Here is a 24,748-nt window from a genome sequence, read left to right on the forward strand (position 1 = left end):
GTTCTTTTAAGAGTCTAGGATGGAGTTCATGTGAACCAGGGGTTTTATCGTCTCAAAATTTGAATAGTTTATCAATTACCTCCCTCCTTTCCATCTTAAATGTTTTTACATCGCTTTGATTCCTTCTTCTAATGCCAAGTCCACTGAGTTAGTTTCCCCGAGGTGTAGCAAAAAATTAATATTTCAGCAATTTCTCTGCCATTACCAATATGCTTATTCATTAATGCATTTATTAGTGATGCTATCCTGATTCTTCTTGTGTCGGTAGAATATTTTGTTATTTCAACTCAGTAACATTCAGTTAAACATTACACTGAAGCTCCCAATATGATGCATCAATGGCAGGAAAAAGCTCAGACTCGTGATCCCCCCCCCCAATGAACGTGATCCTCCTGTTTGCTAATTTTAGTGCAAAGTATCTGTGTATAAGCCCAGATGCAATACGCACAGAAATGCCCAAGTTTGACATTGTTCCAACGATTGCTTAATATTCAAAAAACAAGTCAGATCACAGAATTTAGTACAACAAAAGCTATTTGCCTGCGAGGACCGAGTTAAAGGTCATCCACTAGAACCTCCAACAGAATTATACTCAGAGAAAGGTGAGGCATGAACCAGGGTCGCTTCTGATGTCAGTCAGCTAAATCGAAAAGTGAGCTTCCTTTTTTCTTATTATTAAAAGGACAAAAGCAAAATACTGCAGATGCTGGCAACCTGAAACAAAAGCAGAAAATGCTTGGCGGGTCGGGCAGCATCTGTGATCATTGACTTTTGTGATACGTTGGATGGAACTTTTGCGCCGCAATAAATCAAATTCCGTTCAACATTCCACTAGGCTCGAAGAATGGAGGATACTTGTGGTTCATGTGATCTATTGTGCCTCTTTGGTCATCTTAGGCGAGATTCATCGAAATCAGACTATAAAGATATGCTTTCTTCAATCGAATCTCAGAGTACGGTGGACTGGCTATGCAGCTAAAACACTCTCTCTCCGCAAATATATTTGTGTAAATAAATTTCCTTAAATCGAACCTCGAAGAATTTGTCTTTATTATAATTTCCACGACAGACAGGGTCAAAATTCTGATGTAATCTTGCCAGTGAGAGTATAATATAGCACAGAGTATATATATCCAAGTTACCACCCCAAACCTCTCCACCTAACCACTTCCCTCTCCTTTATGATGCTCGATATTCTTTTGATAATTTTTCTGTTGAATGACTTGGGATATTTTATTCAGTCAACGGCTCTATATAAATGCAGGTTGTTGTTGTTGAGAAGGGAAGTTGCATTTTCCAGGGCTGTGATTGATCACTTGAATTTCTGACAATCAAGTCATGCTCAAAAGCTTTAAGGTTTCTCTCCCGCAGAGTTTTAACCGATATTTAACTTGGCTACAATTGAAATTTTTATAAAGGGAAGCACAAGAGCTCAGCGAAGCAACAACCTCCCTCACTACAAAAAAAACCATGGTCCCTTGACTGATACCCTGCTTGTGATATGCATGGTTTCACAATCATCAACAGCAGCATGCTGCCTACATACTCAAAACCATTGCAAGCGGGGAAATACTTTGGCTGCAATTTTCCGGCTGTTCCCACCAGCGGAATCGTCCTGCCCCACCCACGGCAACCCGTCACTACAGGTCCCCCTGTGACGGAGGATGCGGACAATGGGAGTACCCATTGACAGCAGCGGAACTGGAAAATCCCTCGACCATCCAATGGCCACTTCTGCTGCCACAAACAATGGGGGAATGCGGGTGGGGGGGTGGTGGTAGTGGGGTAGACTAGAAATCCTAGATTTCTAGATACTAGACTAGAAACTAGAGGGCAAGATTTTGTATTTTGGGTCAGGACCCAACCTCAAGGTCAAATGTGGGTCGTGACCCAACATTAGGTTGTGAGGTCACCTGTCGGCAATTGTCTTTTGTTTGGTGAATTTGGGACCACAGAGTGTGCTCGAAGTCCAATTGAAGATGGCGGGCAGGTTCTGAAGGCTGGAGGGCAAATAGGAAGCCTTCCAGCATGGAACCTGCTTCTTGAGACTTTGTGGGCAGCACGGTGACACAGTGGTGAGCACTGCTGCCTCACAGCGCCAGGGATCGGGGTTCAAATCCAGCCTCGGGTGACTGTCTGTGTGGAGATTGCACTATCTCCCCGTGTGTGCGTGGGTTTCCCCCGGGTGCTCCGGTTTCCTCCCACAATCCAAAGATGCGCAGGTTAGGTGGATTGGCCATGCTAAATTGCCCCATTGTGTCCAAAGATGCGCAGGTTAGGTGGGGTCATGGAGGGAGTGGGCCTAGGTAGAGTGTTCTCTCAGAGGATTGGTACAGACTCGATGGGCCGAATGACCTCCTTCTACGCTGTAGGGCTTCTATGGTTCTCTCAGCAATTCAAACGTGTGCGTCCGGTGCAACCGCATTTCATGACCACTGCGTTTCATTTTAACAATTGAGTCTGTTGAATAAATTTGAATGCCACTCTGGCAGCCATCTCCCAATCTTCTGCCAAAACCACTTGGAAAGTTTTTAGAGTCATAACTTGTGAAGGATGACTGCTTCCATTAAAAAAAATCCCAGAGCCGAAACCGTCAGTCACTTGCATTAGCAGAGATTTGCTTAGTGTGGCCACTTGTCACTGTTAGGAAGCAATGACATGCGATTCTTTTATTTATAGTTTCTTCTCTTTCCCCATGTGCTCCACACTTCCTGACACATACATTCCCCAGCTATTGGGCTCCAAAGTGCACAGGCATAGAGAGATCCAAGGGACCATGTGAGGGGTGAGGTGGAAGATGCTCTTTATTAATTGGGTCACACTCTAAAGGAAAGATCTTTCAAATGTGCTTGTGGTTTTGTGTTGAAGTATTCAGAACTCTGTTGCGGAAATGTGAGCCGGTCTGATAACACAATCTTAGCCGAGTCAATTTACTTTGCAAAATGCTTTTCACTGTACTTCGGTACACGTGACAATAAACAAATCCATCCATTTAAATAGCCCAAACAAACCCGATTTTCAAGATGTCTGCACTCAGTGCATAAAATAACATTATTTGGGAAGGTAAAATTTCATGGCATCAATGGGAATTGTTTTGGAGTTTGCAGACCTTTAATTATTTCCCGATGAAAGGAAATCTTGGGGAAATGTGTGCACTTGATCAATTTTCTCCCAAGTTTCACAGATGGGCCAACGTGAACAATATTATTCTGACCAGTGGATCTGTAATATTCTGCCATTGTACTTTTTTTACATGGCCAATTGAAGCTAATTGAATTTCATTGATAGACATGGGTGTAAATGAGGTGTGGTTGGAGGGTCCCAATAGATCTATAAATATACTTCAGCGAAGGGTATTTGGAGATCAAATCATTTTGTTGCCGAGTTCTAATTGTCCTCCAGCCAGAGGGGTGGAGTGCGAGGTGTGTGGGTGTGAAAGGGGAGTGGGGGTAGGTTAGGGAGAGCGTAGAGAGATAGAGGGTGGAGGAGAATGTGGAGGGTGAGAAGGAATGTGAGAAGGGAGAGTAAGGGGTGGTCCCCGGAAGGGTAGGGTTTTTTTAGTTCAGATGGGCAGCATGGTCGGTGCAGGCTTGGAGGGCCGACTGGCACCCCCTGGCACTGGCACCCCCCGACACTGGCACACCCCTGACACTGGCACCCCCTGACACTGGCACCCCCCGACACTGGCACCCCCCGACACTAGCACCCCCCGACACTGGCATCCCCTGACACTGGCACCCCCTGACACTGGAATCCCCTGACACTGGCATCCCCTGACACTGGCATCCCCTGACACTGATACCCCCTGACACTGGCACCCCCTGACAGTGGCACCCCCTGACACTGGCATGCCCTGACACTGGCATCCCCTGACACTGGCATCCCCTGACACTGGCATCCCCTGACATTGGCATCCCCTGACACTGGCACCCCCTGACACTGGCACCCCCTGACAGTGGCACCCCCTGACACTGGCATCCCCTGACACTGGCATCCCCTGACAGTGGCACCCCCTGACACTGGCATCCCCTGACACTGGCATCCCCTGACACTGGCATCCCCTGACACTGGCACACCCTGGCACTGGCACCCCCTGACACTGGCACCCCCTGACACTGACACCCCGAGACACTGACACCCCCCGACACTGACACCCCCCGACACTGACACCCCCCGACACTGGCACCCCCCGACACTGGCACCCCCCGACACTGGCACCCCCCCGACACTGGCATCCCCCCGACACTGGCATCCCCCGACACTGGACCCCCTGACACTGGCGTCCCCGGACACTGGCACCCCCCGACATTGACACCCCCGACACTGACGCCCACCGACACTGGCGCCCCCGACACTGGCACCCCCGACACTGGCAATCCCGACACTGGCACCCCGTGACACTGGCACCCCACGACACTGGCAGCCCCTGACACTGGCACCCCCCGACACTGGCAACCCCCCCGACACTGGCACCCCCCGATACTGGCATTCCCCGACTTTGGAACCCCCCGACACTTGCACCCCCCGACACTGGCACCCCCCGACACTGGCACCCCCCGACACTGGCAACCCCCGACACTGGCAACCCCCGACACTGGCACCCCCGACACTGGCACCCCCGACACTGGCACCCCCCGACACTGGCACACCCCGAGAGTGGCACCCCCTGACACTGGCACCCCCCGACACTGGCACCCCCGGCACTGGCACCCCCCGACACTGGCACCCCCCGACACTGGCACCCCCCGGCACTGGCACCCCCCGACACTGGCACCCCCCGACACTGACACCCCCCGACACTGACACCCCCGACACTGACACCCCCAGACACTGACACCCCCCGACACTTGCACCCCGACACTGGCACCCCCCGACACTGGCACCCCACGACACTGGCACCCCCTGACACTGGCACCCCCGACACTGGCACCCCCGACACTGGCGCCCCCCGACACTGGCGCCCCCTGACAGTGGCACCCCGACAGTGGCACCCCCTGACAGTGGCACTCCCTGACAGTGGCACCCCCCGACACTGGCACCCCCCGACACTGGCACCCCCCGACACTGGCACCCCCCGACAATGGCACCCCCCGACACTGACACCCCCAGACACTGACATCCCCCGACACTGACACCCCCCAACACTGACACCCCCAGACACTGACACCCCCGACACTGGCACCCCCCCGACACTGGCACCCCGCGTCACTGGCACCCCCCGTCACTGGCACCCCCCGATACTGGCACCCCCTGACACTGGCATCCCCTGACACTGGCAGCCCCTGACTCTGGCACCCCCCGACATTAACACCCCCCGACATTAACACCCCCCGACATTAACACCCCCCGACACTGACGCCCACGGACACTGGCGCCCCCGACACTGGCACCCCCAACACTGGCACCCCCCGACACTGGCACCCCCCGACACTGGCAACCCCCCCAACACTGGCACCCCCCGATACTGGCACTCCCCGTCTTTGGAACCCCCCGACACTGGCACCCCCCGACACTGGCACCCCCTGACACTTGCACCCCCGACACTGGCACCCCCCCGACACTGGCTCCCCCGACACTGGCACCCCCCAACACTGGCACCCCCTGACAGTGGCACCCCCTGACAGTGGCACCCCCTGACAGTGGCTCCCCCTGACAGTGGCACCCCCTTACAGTGGCACCCCCGACACTGGCACCCCCCGACACTGGCACCCCCTGACACTGGCAACCCCCCCAACACTGGCACCCCCCGATACTGGCACTCCCCATCTTTGGAACCCCCCGACACTTGCACCCCCCGACACTGGCACCCCCCGACACTTGCACCCCCGACACTGGCACCCCCCCGTCACTGGCACCCCCGACACTGGCATCCCCCGACACTGGCATCCCCCGACACTGGCACCCCCCAACACTGGCACCCCCTGACAGTGGCACCCCCGACAGTGGCACCCCCTGACAGTGGCACCCCCTGGCAGTGGCACCCCCTGACAGTGGCACCCCCTTACAGTGGCACCCCCGACACTGGCACCCCCTGACACTGGCACCCCCTGACAATGGCATCCCCTGACACTGATACCCCCTAACACCGACACCCCCCGACACTGGCACCCCCTGACATTGGCATCCCCTGACACTGGCACTCCCTGGCATTGACACCCCCTGACACTGACACCGCCCAACACTAACACTAACACTAACAGGGGGCAGCACGGTAGCATTATGGATAGCACAATTGCTTCACAGCTCCAGGGTCCCAGGTTCGATTCCGGCTTGGGTCACTGTCTGTGCGGAGTCTGCACATCCTCCCCGTGTGTGCGTGGGTTTCCTCCGGGTGCTCCGGTTTCCTCCCACAGTCCAAAGATGTGCAGGTTAGGTGGATTGGCCATGATAAATTGCCCTTAGTGTCCAAAATTGCCCTTAGTGTTGGGTGGGGTTACTGGGTTATGGGGATAGGGCGGAGGTGTTGACCTTGGGTAGGGTGCTCTTTCCAAGAGACGGTACAGACTCAATGGGCTGAATGGCCTCCTTCTGCACTGTAAATTCTATGATTATTACATTAAAACCCCCCGACACTGACGCCCACGGACACTGGCGCCCACGGACACTGGCGCCCCCGACACTGGCACCCCCGACACTGGCACCCCCCGACACTGGCACCCCCTGACACTGGCAACCCCCCCAACATTGGCACCCCCCGATACTGGCACTCCCCATCTTTGGAACCCCCCGACACCTGCACCCCCCGACACTGGCACCCCCCGACACTTGCACCCCCGACACTGGCACCCCCCCGTCACTGGCACCCCCGACACTGGCATCCCCCGACACTGGCATCCCCCGACACTGGCACCCCCCAACACTGGCACCCCCTGACAGTGGCACCCCCGACAGTGGCACCCCCTGACAGTGGCACCCCCTGACAGTGGCACCCCCTGACAGTGGCACCCCCTTACAGTGGCACCCCCGACACTGGCACCCCCTGACACTGGCACCCCCTGACAATGGCATCCCCTGACACTGATACCCCCTAACACCGACACCCCCCGACACTGGCACCCCCTGACATTGGCATCCCCTGACACTGGCACTCCCTGGCATTGACACCCCCTGACACTGGCACCGCCCAACACTAACACTAACACTAACAGGGGGCAGCACGGTAGCATTATGGATAGCACAATTGCTTCACAGCTCCAGGGTCCCAGGTTCGATTCCGGCTTGGGTCACTGTCTGTGCGGAGTCTGCACATCCTCCCCGTGTGTGCGTGGGTTTCCTCCGGGTGCTCCGGTTTCCTCCCACAGTCCAAAGATGTGCAGGTTAGGTGGATTGGCCATGATAAATTGCCCTTAGTGTCCAAAATTGCCCTTAGTGTTGGGTGGGGTTACTGGGTTATGGGGATAGGGCGGAGGTGTTGACCTTGGGTAGGGTGCTCTTTCCAAGAGACGGTACAGACTCAATGGGCTGAATGGCCTCCTTCTGCACTGTAAATTCTATGATTCTAACACACACTGATACTGGCACCCCCCGACATTGATCCCCCCCCCGACACGAACACCCCCAGACACTGGCACCCCTTGACACCCCCAACACTGACACCCCCCCCGACACTGGCACCCCCCCAACACTGGCAACCCCCGTCTCTAGCACCCCCTGATATTGACACCCCCGACACTGGCACCCCCGACACTGGCACCCCCCCGACACTGGTACCCCCCGACACTGGCACCCTCCGACACTGGCACCCTCCGACACTGGCACCCTCCGGCACTGGCATCCCCTGACACTGGCACCCCCTGACACTGGCACCCCCTGACACTGGCACCCCCTGACACTGGCACCCCTGACACTGGCGCACCCCTGACACTGGCACCCCCCGACACTGGCACCCCTGACACTGGCGCACCCCTGACACTGGCACCCCCCGACATTGGCACCCCCGACACTGGCACCCCCCGACACTGGCACCCCCCGACACTGGCACCCTCCGACACTGGCACCCCCTGACACTGGCATCCCCTGACACTGGCACCCCCTGACACTAGCACCCCCCGACTCTGGCACCCCGTGACACTGACACCCCCTGACACTGACACCCCCTGACACTGACACCCCCTGACACTGACACTCCCTGACACTGGCACCCTCAACATTGGCATCCCAGAGGCTAACTTCTCACTTCAATATGCAAATCTAGAAATCGTCCCGTGAGGGCAAGATCGAGATCAAGACGTCCCGAGCATCGCAAATCCTGTGAGAGGCCTCTCGTGAGATTTAACGCCACGTCGCGTCCCAAGTCTCTGAATCCCAACCCACCTTTGGGGAAATTGCCATTCTGCAAGTCCATATTTCCTGCTCTTGCAGGTCCATGAAATCCCTGAAATGTTTAACTTCTGACCTGAAAGATGATTTACAATACTGCAGCAATTCCTCGGCTCTGCACTGGAGAGTTAACCAAAATTTGCAGTTCTGATGAGCCTTACCTGATATTGATTCAGCTGCCGGCCTCACGGTGCCAGTGCACCCACTGGGCGACCAAAACAAAGATATATGGATTCATGCAAGTGGCGTATCTTTTCATGTTAGATTAACTTCAACAACTGGGAATAGTCTGGACCAGGCCGAAGCACTTGGTACCAAAGCCTCCAGGGTGGAGCATGGATATTTAAAGAACTCTGGGGTGAATTCTCCTCCGCCGGGATTCTCCGTTCCGCCGGCAGCCTTTCCCAGCAGCTCGGGGTGGCTACAATGGGAATTCCCATTGGCCAGTGGCGGGAATGGAGAATTCCGCTGCCAGCGACAGCACACCGCAGAGAAACACCCTGTTCGGGAGGCCGAGAATTCACCCCTAAGTCTTCAGATTGCCACAGAAAAGTGCCATTGCAGGAAGGACCATAGCCGCAGCACCAGCGAATGATGCCCCCACCAAAATTGACAATGCCTTGCTCAAATCAGGTGGTCTTCTCACCTGAAGACTCACAACAGACGAGCAGTAGATGTGAACCATCAACAACCATGCCAAGACAAACATGCATCATAGTACCAGAAGATTAGAGTAAGGCGAACGAAGAAAACTGCTCCAAGGATACATCTTTATTTACCTATCTCCCTTTCCAGCAAGGGAAACCTTCTCAAAGTGCATATGGAACTTCTGGCCTTTAGTGCCTGCAATGGTCCAAGTGCAGTTCAAGTTGTTGCTGTAATTTGCAGGGTAGTTGGGTGCCAGTATCCTACCAATGGTAGTATTAGATGTAGAGCCACCGCAGAGTGCTAAAGAGAGAGAGAGAAAGACAGTGTGTATACCAGGTGAGAAGTCTGTTACCTGCTACACAAAAATTGAATTGTACATTTTTGCCCCCAGTTTGTCCCTCCCCTTCCTCGGGGACTACGAGGGCTGTGTTCCACTGGTGGAGGGAGCAAACAAGCAGGAATTTATCAAGTCTGAATGTTGGTAAGCTGCGTAACCATGGTGTGAATCACTCAAGCCCGGGCCTGTTTTCACGCAACACTACATGCACAGGGTGTAATACTGTGCGATGATGTAAAACGGGCAAGGGCCAACCCATTGAAGTCATTGAAAAGGTGGGGAGAGATCAAACTCATTGCAAATTAGAACATTCGATGTCAAATGACCACTGATCGTTTTTGAGCGCTTTGAACGCAAAACGATGTCAAAATGTCCTGGTAAAACAACAGGCAGCTGATTAAATGTAGCCCATTTACATTGGGCTCAAAATTTAAATTAATTTAGCAACCCCCCCCCCCCGCCCACCCAATACTTGCCAACACTGGAACGCGTTCAACAGATTTATTATCCCTTACATAACCAGGTGACACTGAAGTCAGTGCCACTCCCATAGTTGTACCTTGGTTGAACATAACTAACTATTTTAAAAAAAATATTTTAATTAATGTTTTACATTTTTACACTGTACGTTCGTTAAAGATAAATGAGGCGGTTAGAATTTACACGTCGTTCTTTTTCGGTATCACACCCCCTCCTACCCCCTCCCCCGCTACTTCCATTCTTTTGCTCTTTCCGGGTCTTTTCTTTGGTTCTTTACTTCACCGTGGGCGGTAGTTCGTTGTTCCTTTGTGGGCAGTGCCCTCCTTCTCCCTTCTCCCCCCCCCCCATCACTTGGCCTCTCCTCCCTTCTTCTCACCTCTTCCCATCCTGTTGTCGGCCTGCTTTTGAGGGTTCCCTTTTGTGTGGCCTTGTGTTGGGCCCTCTGGTCCCTGTGCCGGTTGCTTACTGCCCCCCCTCCCCTCCCTTGTTTTCTCTGGTCTCTCCCCCCCCCCCCTTGTTTCCTCTGGTCTCTTCCATCCCTCCCATTCCCCCCCCCTCCCATTTATGTCTGCTCCCTTTGGACCTAGTAGCTCCCGTGCACCCCCCCCCCCCCCCCCCAGCAATTGTTGGCTTCAAACTGGTCTTGGAACAGGTTGATGAATGGCCCCCATGCTTTGTGGAAGCCATCTTCTGACCCTCAGCTGGTGTGCGCACAACTGACTTGGCGAAGACTTGGAACGGAATGTGGGACAGTTTTGGTCTTAAATATTACCATATGCAACGTCCTACCTATTCGATCAGAGGGGAAACGTTTGTCATTAAAGTGACCTACCCATGTGGTGCAGAAATGGTAAGCACCAAGCTAGATTTCTTCATAACATGTTGAACGTAAGCAAACACATTGCCTTTTAAGAGACAATAACTGAATAAATGCTAATTTTCTACCTGCACTGCGCAGTGTCTTGCCAAACACATTTATTGTGTTATTCTATTGTAAATCTGCTGAGAGATAGTTCATCATGTACTTTTAAGCTATTTGCCATTTGCAGCTATCAAATAAACTGATGTTAATTTTCAGTGGTGGTAGTTGTTGGAAAGGTTTGTTCAGTGTCTCAGTAAGAAGTCTGTGACCTAATGGTTTAACATTTAAGTGTTTATTAACTCATGACACTGTAATTACCATCTCCATGCTGGCTTCTGCTGGACTCCACTGCTGTACTCCATCCACTATTGTGTGATTCTATACAACATAATGTTTCCTAGGGCTCCATTAACCCTTGCCATGCTGTTATATGCCCTTATACTGCGCCCCCCCCCCCCCACACCCCCCCCCCCACATCCCCCCCTGCTCCCCAAGTCTTCGCCAAACATATTTACAATGCAATATTTCCATGCTTGCCCATCTGGACCCTCAGGTCACTGACTTTACAGGTTTGGATGGACTAGAAGCTTGATTGCTCTTCTAGATTTTGTTCTAGTCACTCTGGGAGGAGGAGTGGTAGGTTCAGTTGCTTTGGGAAGCTGTTTTTGATTCGGATTTGAAATGAAAGCATTCTGTGTTTCAGGTGCCTGGCCGTCTTCCTCTGATTCACTTATTGCGCTCCTTGGAGTTGAATTTCTCTTTAGAACCATAGAATCCTAGAATTCCTACAGTGCAAAGGGAGACCATTCAGCCCATCCAGTCTGCACCTCCCCTCTGAAAGAGCTACCCTACATATACCCACTCCCCCACGCTATCCCCATAACCCCACCTAACCTGTACATCTTTTGGACACTAAGGGGCAATTTAGCATGGTCAATTCACCTAACCTGCACATCTTTGGACTGTGGGAGGAAACCGGAGCACCCGGAGGAAACCCACGCACACACGGGGAGAACGTGCAGACTCCGCACAGACAGTGACCCAAGGTTGGAATTGAACCTGTGTCCCTGACATTGTGGGGCGGCAGCGCTAACCATCGTATCACTGCGCTGCCCCATCCTTATTGACAACCTGCCTGCTTTGTTTGGAATGCAGGGGTTTGTCCACTCCCTTCCGGAGGGAACGTTTGCTCTGCTCATTCACACAGTGGTCACGGGTTTAATATTTTTGTGGGGTCGGCTATGATCTCGCTGGAAGTTGATGTTTCAAAAATGAAACCTCCATTTTCACTTGTTTCACAATTTCACCCAAATAAGTGTTTATTAATCTTTTCATCCAGTTTAGCACCTTCTCTGGGGAGTTCCATTGTCTTTGTTTCAGAGTTATCTGTTTTTAAAGGCTGTATTTCATCTTCCATACTGCGCATCGCATCTTTCATGTTGTTCAGATTGGATTGAAGTTCAAGAATTTCGGTCAGTTTTGGCTGTAAATTCTGCATTCACCCAAATGTTCTGACTCAGCAGCAATTCTTATTCCTGTTCCGGGCATTTTTCACAATACTTAAGAGACCCCTGATACTTGACGTTCATCAAATTCTAATTAAAGATCTAACTTTATTAAGTTTGCTTCTGAAGGGTCATCATTTCGGAATTTCAAGCTGTTGTGTTGTGTATTCTGGGATAACACAGGCTGCAACTCGATGCAGCTTTGACCAAAAGATACTCCAGTCGTTGAAGTAAGTTCAATGTGATTTATTGAACCATTAGCACAGTTCTCTGTGAGTTCGACTCTCCTGCTAATCTTGCTATAGTAACTCAGTCTAACTAACCAGTCTGCTCTAAGCCACGTGGTGGGTGTGATGCTTCTGATCTGCCCCTGTCCTACTCTCTAAGTGTCGCCTGTGGAAAGAGACAGAACATGTGTGCCCTGTCCTTATATATGGGTTGTGTAATGCCCTCTTGTGGTAGTGTCACCTCTGGGTGTCTTGACTGCCCATTGGTCATGTCCTATTCTATGTGTTCATTAGCTGTATGTCGGCATGTCATGACATCTCCGATTCTCCCTCTAGTGTTTACTTAGTTGTAGTGTATTTACATTAACCCCTTGTGTATAGACGGTGATGCATATCACCACACAAGCCTTCTTCCTTTGAATGACACTCCAGTATTTTCATCAGTTCTCCTTTTTCTTTGGCATACTCACCTTTTGTCCATGAACGTTGGTTCACTGCACTGAAAAGTTTCCCCTCAGCAGAGCCTAATTTCTCTGTGCTATCCTTTAAGCTCACATTCTGTAATTGTACGACTGATAATTGTTTCGAGACTCTTCCCACTCTTTGCGAGAGCTTCTACTTGGTTTTGCCATTCTAGATTCATGATTTTCCTTTCAGCCATTGATGTTCTGATGACTCGATGGTTCTCTGTAAGTTGGAGGCATCCAGTGCTTTTCCTTCTAATTCATGATATTCAGCTTTGCAGTCCTGTCCTTTGGAATATAGAATGTTACTGAGGCGCTCTGCTAACTGGTTTGTCCGTTCTTTTGGAGAGACATTAATTTCATTTTACTTCTCTTTTCTCTTTGTAATTTTCCAGAGGAACAATCTTTGACCTGAGGGATCCTTGTAGTGTCTGAAGGTCCTTCACCAGGTTTTCCTTTTCTTAGTCAAGCTCAATTGCTCCCTCTTAAGTTTTCTTATAATTTAATGGAGTCTTCTCAACTTTTTTCTGCTGCTCCCCCATTCTTATATTCAAAGCAGTCTTCATTTCTTCATGCTGTTGAAGGGTTATGTACACCTTTGACATTTGATCTTGAAGAACAATCAGCTTTTTTTTCAACTGTGTAGTCCCTTGTTCAGATCCTGCTATTTCACTCTGCACTTAAGTGCATTGCTACTGATAGATCCAATGTAACTTCTTCTAAAGTCGTATTCAACATCTTTTTTAACTCCTCATGTTTTTCCAGGGGCATGTATTGATTCTTCAAAGAGTTTTTCATGACAGCAACTTCTTTGAGTACCTTTCCTGCCAGCTGCTGTGCCAGGCTGTATTTCTGGTTGTGTTCATCACCCCCCACCCCCCCTTCTTCGATTTGCCAACAATTGAATTCAGAATTGATACTTCCTCCGTGTGTGCTTTTCTGGAAATGCATACTGAGTCTGCACACAATTCAGATTTGCTCATATTGCATTCTTCTCAACCTTCAACCTTTTTGTTTCTTTCAACAGCTCTTTGAACCTTTCTGACACCTCAGAAATTTATTTGTTCAGATCTTGAACAAACCTTTCGTCTCCACGACGCCCAATTTTATGTTTGGGTTGATCCTTGCATGAACTTAAATTGGTCTGGTGGTTTTACTTTCCATCCATTGCCAATTCCTATAACAAAGCTTTAGATTTTCTTTCTTCTACACCAAGGTGGTGCGACCGTAATCATCCATTCATTGCTTCTTCCATGTCCAATTGGGCTTTGGCAGGTTCCTGCACTGATCACAGGTCTGATTCTTTAAAATAATCGATTCTGTAGATAATCTTCCAGCAAACCTTTCAGACCAACGACTTATTTTTTAAAGCTTGAAAACTCAATAGAAAAGCGATTTTAAGCTCTGGCTGCCATATAATTTTTTTCATTCTTTCAGGCGTGACCGCCACGCCGAACGGTGTTGACTTTGGACTCTGCTGCAGAGTCCCTTCATCTGTGCTGGTTAAACAATCGGTATGCTTCTTCAATTCTGGGTTGGTGCATTAGCCGCCATCATGTTGTAAGGGTTTGTTCATCGTCTCGCTAAGAGATCTGGAGGCTTGTGTGGTGTAATGTTGAGGGTGGGATTTTTCGGTCCTGCCTGCCACTGGGATCGGGTTGTGCCTAAAGTGCCTTTGGCTGGGACGCCGGATCTCCGATGGTGCAACCCACTATGACAGGGCTGGAAAATACTGGCCTAAATGTTTATTAACAACTCATAACTATACACATTTTTTAATACTATATAGTAAATTTCTCTACAGTATATATATCTCTATATACTAGAGAGTATACATATATAGTTATATACATCAGGGCAGCACAGTGGCACAGTGGTTAGCACTATTCCCTCACAGCGCCAGGGACCTGGGTTCAATTCCCATCTATGGTGGCTGTGTGGAGTTTGCACTTTCTCCAGTATCTGCGTGGGTTTCCTCCGGGTGCTCCGGTGACAGATCATGCCAACTTACTTTGTAAATTTCCCTTGCTCTTTGTTTCGCCAGTTTCCGAAATCTGTGCTCTCTGTTTGCTGCCCTTTCTGCCACTGGCACTCCTTGATCATGAACATGTGCGATCAATCATCTCTTTCACTTCTCTTCTAAGAGGAATAGCCCCAGCTTTTGTGGTCTTTCGGGAGAAGGAAGACGCATAAGAAACTGGTTGGTGAGATTCATGACTGTAAGCCACGAGAGTTTTGATTATGGGAAAGACAGAAAGAGAAAATTTGAAAGAGGACGGAGAGGTCTTTGCACCGTTGCATGTCTGTGAAGGTAAAACGGAGAGGCAGGAATCGACATGAGGGAAAGAGTGCTGAAATCAGTCGGAAAAATGTGCAAAAGAAATTAGTTCCACCTCAAATAAATGTGAAATACTGCAGATGCTGCAAATCCGAAATAAAAACAGAAACTTCTGCATAAACTGAGCAAGTCCGGCAGCATCTGTGGAGAGAGAATCAGAATTAACGTTTTGAGTCTACATGACCCGTCCAACTAGTCATTTCGACTCGAAAGGTTAACTCTGATTGTCTCTCTACAGCTGCTTGGAGATCTGCTGGGTTTATGCAGCATTTTCTTTGTTCATTTCAATTTCATCTCAAAGTAGTTCTTACCGAGACAGCTTGGCTCCTTGGCGTTCCAATGCGGCTTGGAGGCATTCATGCAGGTTAGCGTTTGCAGTCCCTGCAGTTGGTAACCAGAGTTGCACCGGAAGAGTGCAGTGCCGTCAGCATGCAGATCCAACACGGACACATCTCCATAGTCTGGTCTCCGGGGAAAATCGCAGCTCAGCATGTACACTGCAAATAGACAGATTCACAGTGAAACCTTTCATCCACGCTCAACTAGCCCTTGGTCCTTACTAATCTGAATAGCATTAGCCAAACTGCACTGAGGAAAGGCTAGATCATGTTGACCAACAGACAGTGAACAAACATCAACCGTGAGATTCGGGATGGTAGCTCACTTATACGAATACTGTCATAGGTTTAATAAAAACAAGGAAATATAGACAACACAGCAGCATAAACATTGGTTCCTGATTGAGCAACCGTAGCACAGTGGGTAGCACTGTTGCTTCACAGCGCAAGGGTTCCATGTTCGATTCCCGGCTTGGGTCACTGTCTGTGCGGAGTCTGCACGTTCTCCCTGTGCCTGCGTGCGTTTCCCCCGGGTGCTCCGGTTTCCTCCCACAAGTTAGGTAATTTGGACATTCTGAATTCTCCCCCTGTTTACCTGAGCAGGCGCCGGAATGTGGCGACTAGGGGATTTTCACAGTCACTTAATTGCAGCATTAATGTAAGCCTACTTGTGACAATAAAGATTATTAAATTAAAAATTATTTTAAAATTATTTTCAAATTCCGCTGCGGCCTCCCCCTTCCCCTTACGTGAAATCTCCTCCAGCCCTACAACCTACAGAGAAACATACACTTCTCTAATTCTGGTCTCTTGCACTCCCCTGACATTAATTGCTCTACATTGATGACCATGCCATCAGCTGCCAAGGCTTGAAGCTCTGGAGTTCCTCCCTTGATCCTGGCCTCCTCTTTCCTCCTTTTAGACACCTAAATATCTAACTTCTTTGACCAGACTTTTGGTCCTCTGCCCTAATTTGAGGCCCAGGACCAAATGTTCTTTTGTAACACTCCTGCGAGGCAACTTGGGGCATTTTACTACATTATAGCTTGTTGTCCACCACCACAGGTAGTCCCTAACTGGTCAGTCACCAATCATTTGCCTGCTAAATATGGGATCAGCTTTGGATTAGATTAGATTTAGATTTATTGTCACGTGTACTGAGGTTCAGTGAAAAGTGTTGTTGTGTGTACAGACCAGGCAGATCATTCCATACATGAAAAACATAGGACATACGATAAATACATGTAAATACATAGCCATTGTCATTGGGTGAAGCATATGAAGTGTAGTGCTACAAAGAACAAAGAATAAAGAAAAGTACAGCACAGGAATAGGCCCTTCGGCCCTCCAAGCCCGTGCCGACCATGCTGCCCGACTAAACTACAATCTTCTACACTTCCTGGGTCCGTATCCCTCTATTCCCATCCTATTCATGTATTTGTCAAGATGCCCCTTAAATGTCACTATCGTCCCTGCTTCCACCACCTCCTCCGCTAGCGAGTTCCAGGCATCCACTGCCCTCTGTGTAAAAACTTCCCTCGCACATCTCCTCTAAACCGTGCCCCTCGCACCTTAAACCTATGCCCCCTAGTAATTGACCCCTCTACCCTGGGAAAAAGTCTCTGACTATCTGCTACAATTCAGTCCATAACAGGGTCATTCAGGAGTCTGGTAACAGCGGGGAAGAAGCTGTTTTTGAACCTGTTAGCGTGTGTTCTCAGACTTTTGCATCTTCTGCCCAATGGAAGAGGGTGGAAGAGAGAATAACCCAAGTGGGAGGGGTCGTTGATTATGCTGCCCGCTTTCCCAAGGCAACGGGTGGTGTAGATAGAGTCAGTCTTGCTGAGAGACAATCCATTTCTATTGTGTTTCACTGAAAAGGAAACTTTAGGTAGATTTGACTCTTTGTTCCTTGCACCTGAAATTATGTTGTTTCCCAATCTCATTCAAGACCTGACCTGGCCGAGCCCAGAGGAGTTACTCAGGCCGAGCCCAGAGGAGTTACTCAGGCCGAGCCCAGAGGAGTTACTCAGGCCGAGCCCAGAGGAGTTACTCAGGCCGAGCCCAGAGGAGTTACTCAGGCGAAAAGAACATCAGAAAAAGGTTAGAATTGGGCTGGCACCGTGGCGCAGTGGTTAGCACTGCTGCCTCACGGAGCCGAGGCACAGAGTTACATACGTACAATTTACAGTGCAGAAGGAGGCCATTTGGCCCATCGAGTCCTCGAAAGAGCACCCTACTTAAGCCCATGCATCCACCCTATCCTCGTAACCCAATGATCCCACCTCATTTTTTGGACACTAAGGGGCAATTAGTATGCCGAATCCTCCTAACCTGCACATCTTTGGACTCTGGGAGGAAACCGGAGCACCCGGAGGAAACCCACGCAGACACGGGGAGGAAGTGCAAACTCCACACAAACAGTCACCCAGACCAGAATTGAAGCCGGGTCCCTGGCGCTGTGAGGCAGCAGTGCTAACCACTGTGCCACCGTGCCGCCCGAGGTCCCGGTTCAATCCCAGCCCTGGGTCATTGTCCGTGTGGAGTTTGCACAGTCTCCTTGTGTCTGCGTGGGTCCCACCCCCACAGCCCAAAGATGTGCCACGCTAAATTGCCCCATAATTGGAAAAAAGAATTGGGTGCTCTTTTTAAAAAAAAGAAAGGGGATGGAATGAATAGATTCCATTTCTTAACTTTTAAAAGTGAGCTGGATTGCTGGAAAAAACTTCCACACTTTCAGAATTGTCTTTCGTTCTTGATCTTTGCTTTTTTGAGCAAGTTGTTCGATCAATTTCAATCAGTAAAAAGATTGTCATCAGCTATTGTACTCCCATTCCCTGTGAAGCAGCTCCTTTCATTCAGTGTCCTTCAGAGATTCAACCTTCAGATCCTTTGTGTGGGCACATCTCAAAGACCCACTCAAACCACTGTTTGAGCGCTGAGGTTAGGAGACAGCTTCACAGCTGAGGACTAATTGGGGTCCTTGAGACAGGGGTCCATATACAGGTCCAAAATAGTTCCACACACAAAGGCCTATGCCAGCAAGGACAGATTGAGATTGGGCCTTCAAGGCCATGCTGTCGCTCTTGCCATGCCTCCGCATACAGCTTGCCCATTTTATAAAGATCAATGTCCAGTCTCCTGCCTCTCAGCCGGCAGTGACCCATGGCAACGCAGTGGAACTGGAAGGAGCAGCACCTATTCCATGAGAGACAGAAAGGATAATGCCTTCTTTGGGTGGTCATTTACTTAGCTGCTTTCAATGTTTGGAACCCTGAAAAAGACATTGTCCTCAGAGTGATTGATGCGACCATCAATTCACTGAGAGACACGTTGAGAACTAAACCGTGGTTTTAATCAGCTTACAACTGAGCCTGCCTGTGACCGCTACAACAATGAATGCGGCCCCGCAGGTGAGCTGCCTTTATACTTCCTGTAAGGGGTGGAGCCATGGGGGAGTCCGTACATGCCCCGACATATCCCCCTGTGGGTGAAGCCGTACAATGGCCCATAGGTGGAGCCCACAGGGTTAAACACATAACGTAACACGATACAGCAGTAACATATCACAGTGCACTGGTGAATTAACAGTAGTTCCATTCACCACAGTGGTTCCTTAGGATCTTAATTAGCTCATGAAAAGGGGCCTTGGTACCTAATTTAGATGTCCAACCTGGATGCCTGAAAATTGACCTGACCCAGTATTGGATTGGACATCTTTCTTAGGTTCTTGGGCCCAGGGGATGAGTCCAGGGTGACCATCTGTCCCAGATTTTCTGGGACTATTCCATAATTCAGTATTTTCCATCCATCCTGGGTCTACAGGCCTTCCTTGACAATACCAGACTAAGCTGGAGTCAAAGACTAACGTCACGGACTCTCGTCGGTTGTGCCAAGGCTGAAACAACATAGTGGGCAACAAAGCAAAGTCGAGTAGAATTTCTGGAAGCAGTGCAGCCCTTCCCGATGAACTCAATGCATACTATTCTCGTTTCGAGCAGGAAATCATCAAACCGTTGTCAACGTCCCCAGCAGCCTCAGACACACCGATGCCTACCGTCATAGTTTCCGAAGTCAGATCAGCCTTCTTGAAAGTGAACCCTCGGAAAGCAGGACCTGATGGGATCCCTGGTTGTGCACTCAGATCCTGCACGGACTAAACTGCTGGACGTGCTCACAGGCATCTTCAACCTCTCCCTACCCCATTCCGAGGTTCCCATTTGCTTCAAGAAGACCACCATCATACCGGTGCCAAAGAAGAACCAGACAACGTGCCTCGATGACTACCGTCCGGTGGCCTTGACATCGATCATTGTGAAGTGCTTCGAGAGATTGGTCATGAGACACATCAACTCCATACTCCCAGAATGCCTTGATCCACTGTAATTTGCATACCGCCACAACCGGTCCACAGCAGACGGCATCACCTTGGCCGTACACTCATCCCTGGAGCATCTCGATAACAAGGACTCCTACGTCAGACTCCCCTTCATTGACGACAGCTCCGCCTTCAACACCATAATCCCAGCCAAACTCATATCCAAACTTCAAAACCTAGGACTTGGCTCCTCCCTCTGCAACTGGACCCTCAACTTCCTGACCCATAGACCATAATCAGTAAGGATAAACAACAATACTTCCTCCATGATAGTCCTCCATACCAGGGTCACATAAAGCTGCGTACTTAATCCCTTACTGTACTCCATATACACACACGACTGTGGCAAAATTTGGCTCCAACTCCATCCACAAATTTGCTGATGACATGACTGTTGTAGGTCGGATCTCAAACAACGATGAGTCAAAGTACAGGAGGCAGATAGAGAACCTAGTGGAGTGGTGCAATGCCAACAATCCCTCCCTTAATGTCAGCAAAACTAAAGAGCTGGTCATTGACTTCAGGAAGTGAAGTATCGTACACACCCCTGCAGAGATGCATAGAAGATAGGAGTAGGAGGAGGGATTTTGGCCCTTCGAGCCTGCTCCGCCATTTATCACGATCATGGCTGATCATCCAAGTCAATAACCTAATCCTGCTTTCTCCCATCGATGGTACCAAGGTGGAGATGGTTGACAGCTTCAAATTCCTAGGTATGCACATTACCAACAATCTGTCCTGGTCCACCCATGTCGCCGCTACGACCAAGAAAGCACAACAGCGCCTACACTTCCTCAAGAAAATAAAGGAATTCAGCATGCCCACATTGACACTTACCAATTTTTACAGATGCACCATAGAAAGCATCCTATCTGGCTGCATCACAGCCTGGTATGGCAACTGCTCGGCCCAGCACCGCAAGGAACTTCAGAGAGTCGTGAACACCGCCCAGTCCATCACACAAACCTGCCTCCCATCCATTGACTCTGTCTACACCTCCCACTGCCTGGGGAAAGCAGGCAGCACAATCAAAGACGCCTCCAACCTGGGTTATTCACTCTTCCAATTTCTTCCATTGGGCAGGAGATACAAAAGACTGAGCAAACGCACCAACAGACTCAAAAACAGCTTCATCCCCGCTGTTACCAGACTCCTGAATGACTCTCTTATGGACTCTTCTGATCTCTTCACGTATCTTCTCTGCTGGGTAGTACTGCACTCCTGTATGCTTCACCCGATGTTTGTATCTATGTATGTACATTGTGTATTTATGATTGTCCTATGTTTTTTTTTCATGTATGGAATGATCTGTCTGAACTGTACGCAGCGCGATACTTTTCAATGTACCTCGGTACACGTGACAATAAACCAAATCCAATCCATTTTGACGTGGATTTATGCCCTCACTGCAGCCTTTGTGTCTGCACAGGCGCTGGCTGCGGCCAGTTGGTGGTCTGAGTTCAAGGCTGCACAGTGGATGTGCCCCACCCCACCTCGGTTTCACCAGAATCCCTGCCCCCTGCTACCACCATCACCCTCCCTCCCTTCTCTGCTCACGGGGTCTAGCCAGCACAACCCCAAGCAACCGCCACCTGCCATGGCGCAGTGTCCCTTCTTCATAGAATCTACATAATCTCTATTGTGCAGATGGAGGCCATTCAGCCCATTCAGCGTCTGCACCACCCCCAACCTATCCTTGTAACCCAACATAACATGCACATCCCTGGACAGGGACAATTTTAGCATTGCCAATCCACCTAAACCGAACATCTTTGGACTGTGGGAGGAAACCGGAGCACCCAGAGGGAATTCACGCAGACACGGGGAGAACTTGCAAACTCCACACAAACGCCAGCAGAGGGCAGTAGAGCAAAGTTGCTGATTGGCTGTTGCGGGGGAAATTTGCATACGTCCGTGTGCTCACCCTAAATTGAAGGTGTACCTGAGCAAGAGACCCTAGCTGTTCAAGTGAAGACAAGCATCCAGCAGAGGACAGTAGAGCGGAGATGCTGATTGGCTGTTGCGGGGGGAAATGTGCATACGTCCGTGTGCTCACCCCAACTTGAAGGTGGTTTGTGGAGGAGCTGTTGTCAAGTGACACTTAAACCCGAAACACTTCTTCAGTGTTTCCCTCCCTACCCCCTCCTCTAACCAAAAAAAAAAAACAACAGCTGTAAAGATCAAGAGGAAGGCTCAAGGGCAGGTAGAAGTCAAAAGAATTTGAACCGTGACATCACAGCCTGCAGGTAAGGGACTGGCTGGTGACTGGTAAGTAGTTTTCCTTTTATTTTCCCTCAGGTGTTATCGTGCGGGGCGCAGAGGTTGCTGAGTGAGTGCTTGCTGAGAAGGGAGTGAATACAGGGGCTGTTCAGCAGAGGGCTAAAATCGCTGGCTTTGAAAGCAGACCAAGGCAGGCCAGCAGCATGGTTCAATTCCCGTAACAGCCTCCCCAAACAGGCGCCGGAATGTGGCGAATAGAGGCTTTTCACAGTAACTTCATTTGAAGCCTACTTGTGACAATGAGCGATTTTCATTTCATTTCATTTTCATAACAGGTAAGATCTTTCTTTCTTTTTCTTTTTTTATTTAGAGGGGATGGCAGGGAAGGTAGTGCAATGTTCCTCCTGCAGAATGTTTGAGGTGAGGGACGCCGTCAGTGTCCCTGCTGATTTCATCTGTGGGAAGTGCACCCAGCTCCTCAGAAACTGCGTTAGAGAACTGGAGCTGGATGAACTTCGGATCATTCGGGAGGCAGAGGTGGTCATAGATAGAAGCTTCAGGGATGTAGTTACTCTGAAGAATGAAGATAGATGGGTGACGATGAGAGGGGCTGGGAGGAAGCAGTCAGTGCAGGGATCCCCTGTGGTCGTTCCCCTGAGTGACAAGTATACCGCTTTGGATACTGTTGGGGGTGGGGACTTACCAGGGGTTAGCCATGGGGTACAGGTCTCTGGCACAGAGTCTGTCCCTGTTGTTCGGAAGGGAAGGGGGGGGGGGGAGAGGAGTAGAGCATAAGTCATTGGAGACTCCAGAGTTAGGGGGATAGATAGGAGATTCTGTGGGAACGAGAGAGACTCGCGGTTGGTGTGTTGCCACCCAGGTGCCAGGGTGCGTGATGTCTCGGATCGTGTTTTCGGGATCCTTAAGGGGGAGGGGGAGCAGCCCCAAGTCATGGTCCACATAGGTGCCAACGACATAGTTAGGAAAAGGGATAGGGATGTAAAGCAGGAATTCAGGGAGCTAGGGTGGAAAATTAGATCTAGGACAAACAGAGTTATTATCTCTGGGTTGTTACCCGTGCAACGTGATAGCGAGACGAGGAATAGGGAGAGAGAGGAGTTGAACACGTGGCTACAGGGATGGTGCAGGAGGGAGGGTTTCAGATTTCTGGATAATTGGGGCTCATTCTGGGGTCAGTGGGACCGCTACAAATGGGATGGTCTACACCTGGACCAGAGGGGTACCAATATCCTGGGGGGGAAATTTACGAATGCTCTTCGGGAGGGTTTAAACTAGTCCAGCAGGGGGTTGGGAACCTGAATTGTAGCTCCAGTATACAGGAGGCTGAGAGTAGTGAGGTCATGAGTAAGGTTTCAAAGTTGCAGGAGTGTACCGGCAGGAAGGAAGGTGGTTTAAAGTGTGTCTTTTTCAATGCCAGGAGTATCCGGAATAAGGTGGGTGAACTTGCGGCATGGGTTGGTACCTGGGACTTCGATGTTGTGGCCATTTCGGAGACATGGATAGAGCAGGGACAGGAATGGTTGTTGCAAGTGCTGGGGTTTAGATATTTCAGTAAGCTCAGGGAAGGTGGTAAAAGAGGGGGAGGGGTGGCATTGTTAGTCAAGGACAGTATTACGGTGGCAGAAAGGACGTTTCATGAGGACTCGTCGATTGAGGTAGTATGGGCTGAGGTTAGAAACAGGAAAGGAGAGGTCACCCTGTTAGGGGTTTTCTATAGGCCTCTGAAAAGTTCCAGAGATGTAGAGGAAAGGATTGCAAAGTTGATTCTGATTAGGAGCGAAAGCAACAGGGTAGTTGTTATGGGGGACTTTAACTTTCCAAATATTGATTGGAAACGCTATAGTTTGAGTACTTTAGATGGGTCTGTTTTTGTCCAATGTGTGCAGGAAGGTTTCTTGACACAGTATGTCGATAGGCCAACGAGAGGTGAGGCCATATTGGATTTGATACTGGGTAATGAACCAGGACAGGTGTTAGATTTAGAGGTAGGTGAGCACTTTGGTGATAGTGACCACAATTCGATTACGTTTACTTTAATGATGGAAAGGGATAGGTATATACCGCAGGGCAAAAGCTATATCTGGGGGAAAGGCAATTATGATGCAATGAGGCAAGACTTAGGATGCATCAGATGGAGAGGAAAACTGCAGGGGATGGGCACAATGGAAATGTGGAGCTTGTTCAAGGAACAGATACTGCGTGTCCTTGATAAGTATGTACCAGTCAGGCAGGGAGGAAGTGGTCGAGCCAGGGAACCGTGGTTTACTAAAGCAGTCGAAACATTTGTCAAGAGGAAGAAGGAGGCTTATGTAAAGATGAGACATGAAGGTTCAGTTAGGGCGCTCGAGAGTTACAAGTTAGCTAGGAAGGACCTAAAGAGAGAGCTAAGAAGAGCCAGGAGGGGACATGAGAAGTCTTTGGCAGGTAGGATCAAGGATAACCCTAAAGCTTTCTATAGATATGTCAGGAATAAAAGAATGACTAGGATAAGAGTAGGGCCAGTCAAGGACAGTAGTGGGAAGTTGTGCTTGGATTCCGAGGAGATAGGAGAGGTGCAAAATGAATATTCTTCATCAGTATTCACACAAAAAAAGACAATGTTGTCGAGGAG

General features: G+C 49.9%; 1 protein-coding gene across 1 annotated transcript in view; it reads right to left on the minus strand.

Moving 5' to 3' along the window:
- Positions 1-24,748, minus strand: part of LOC140391644 (seizure 6-like protein) — a 522,156-nt gene that overhangs the window by 171,119 nt on the left and 326,289 nt on the right. The window contains exons 5-6 of the mRNA XM_072476384.1: positions 15,492-15,677; positions 9,099-9,267 (exon numbers count right to left, since the gene is read on the minus strand). Coding sequence (XP_072332485.1) covers positions 9,099-9,267; positions 15,492-15,677 — 355 coding nt within the window. The remainder of the gene's footprint in view (positions 1-9,098; positions 9,268-15,491; positions 15,678-24,748) is intronic.

Source organism: Scyliorhinus torazame, chromosome 1, assembly GCF_047496885.1.
Source record: "Scyliorhinus torazame isolate Kashiwa2021f chromosome 1, sScyTor2.1, whole genome shotgun sequence".
NCBI lineage: Eukaryota > Metazoa > Chordata > Chondrichthyes > Carcharhiniformes > Scyliorhinidae > Scyliorhinus > Scyliorhinus torazame.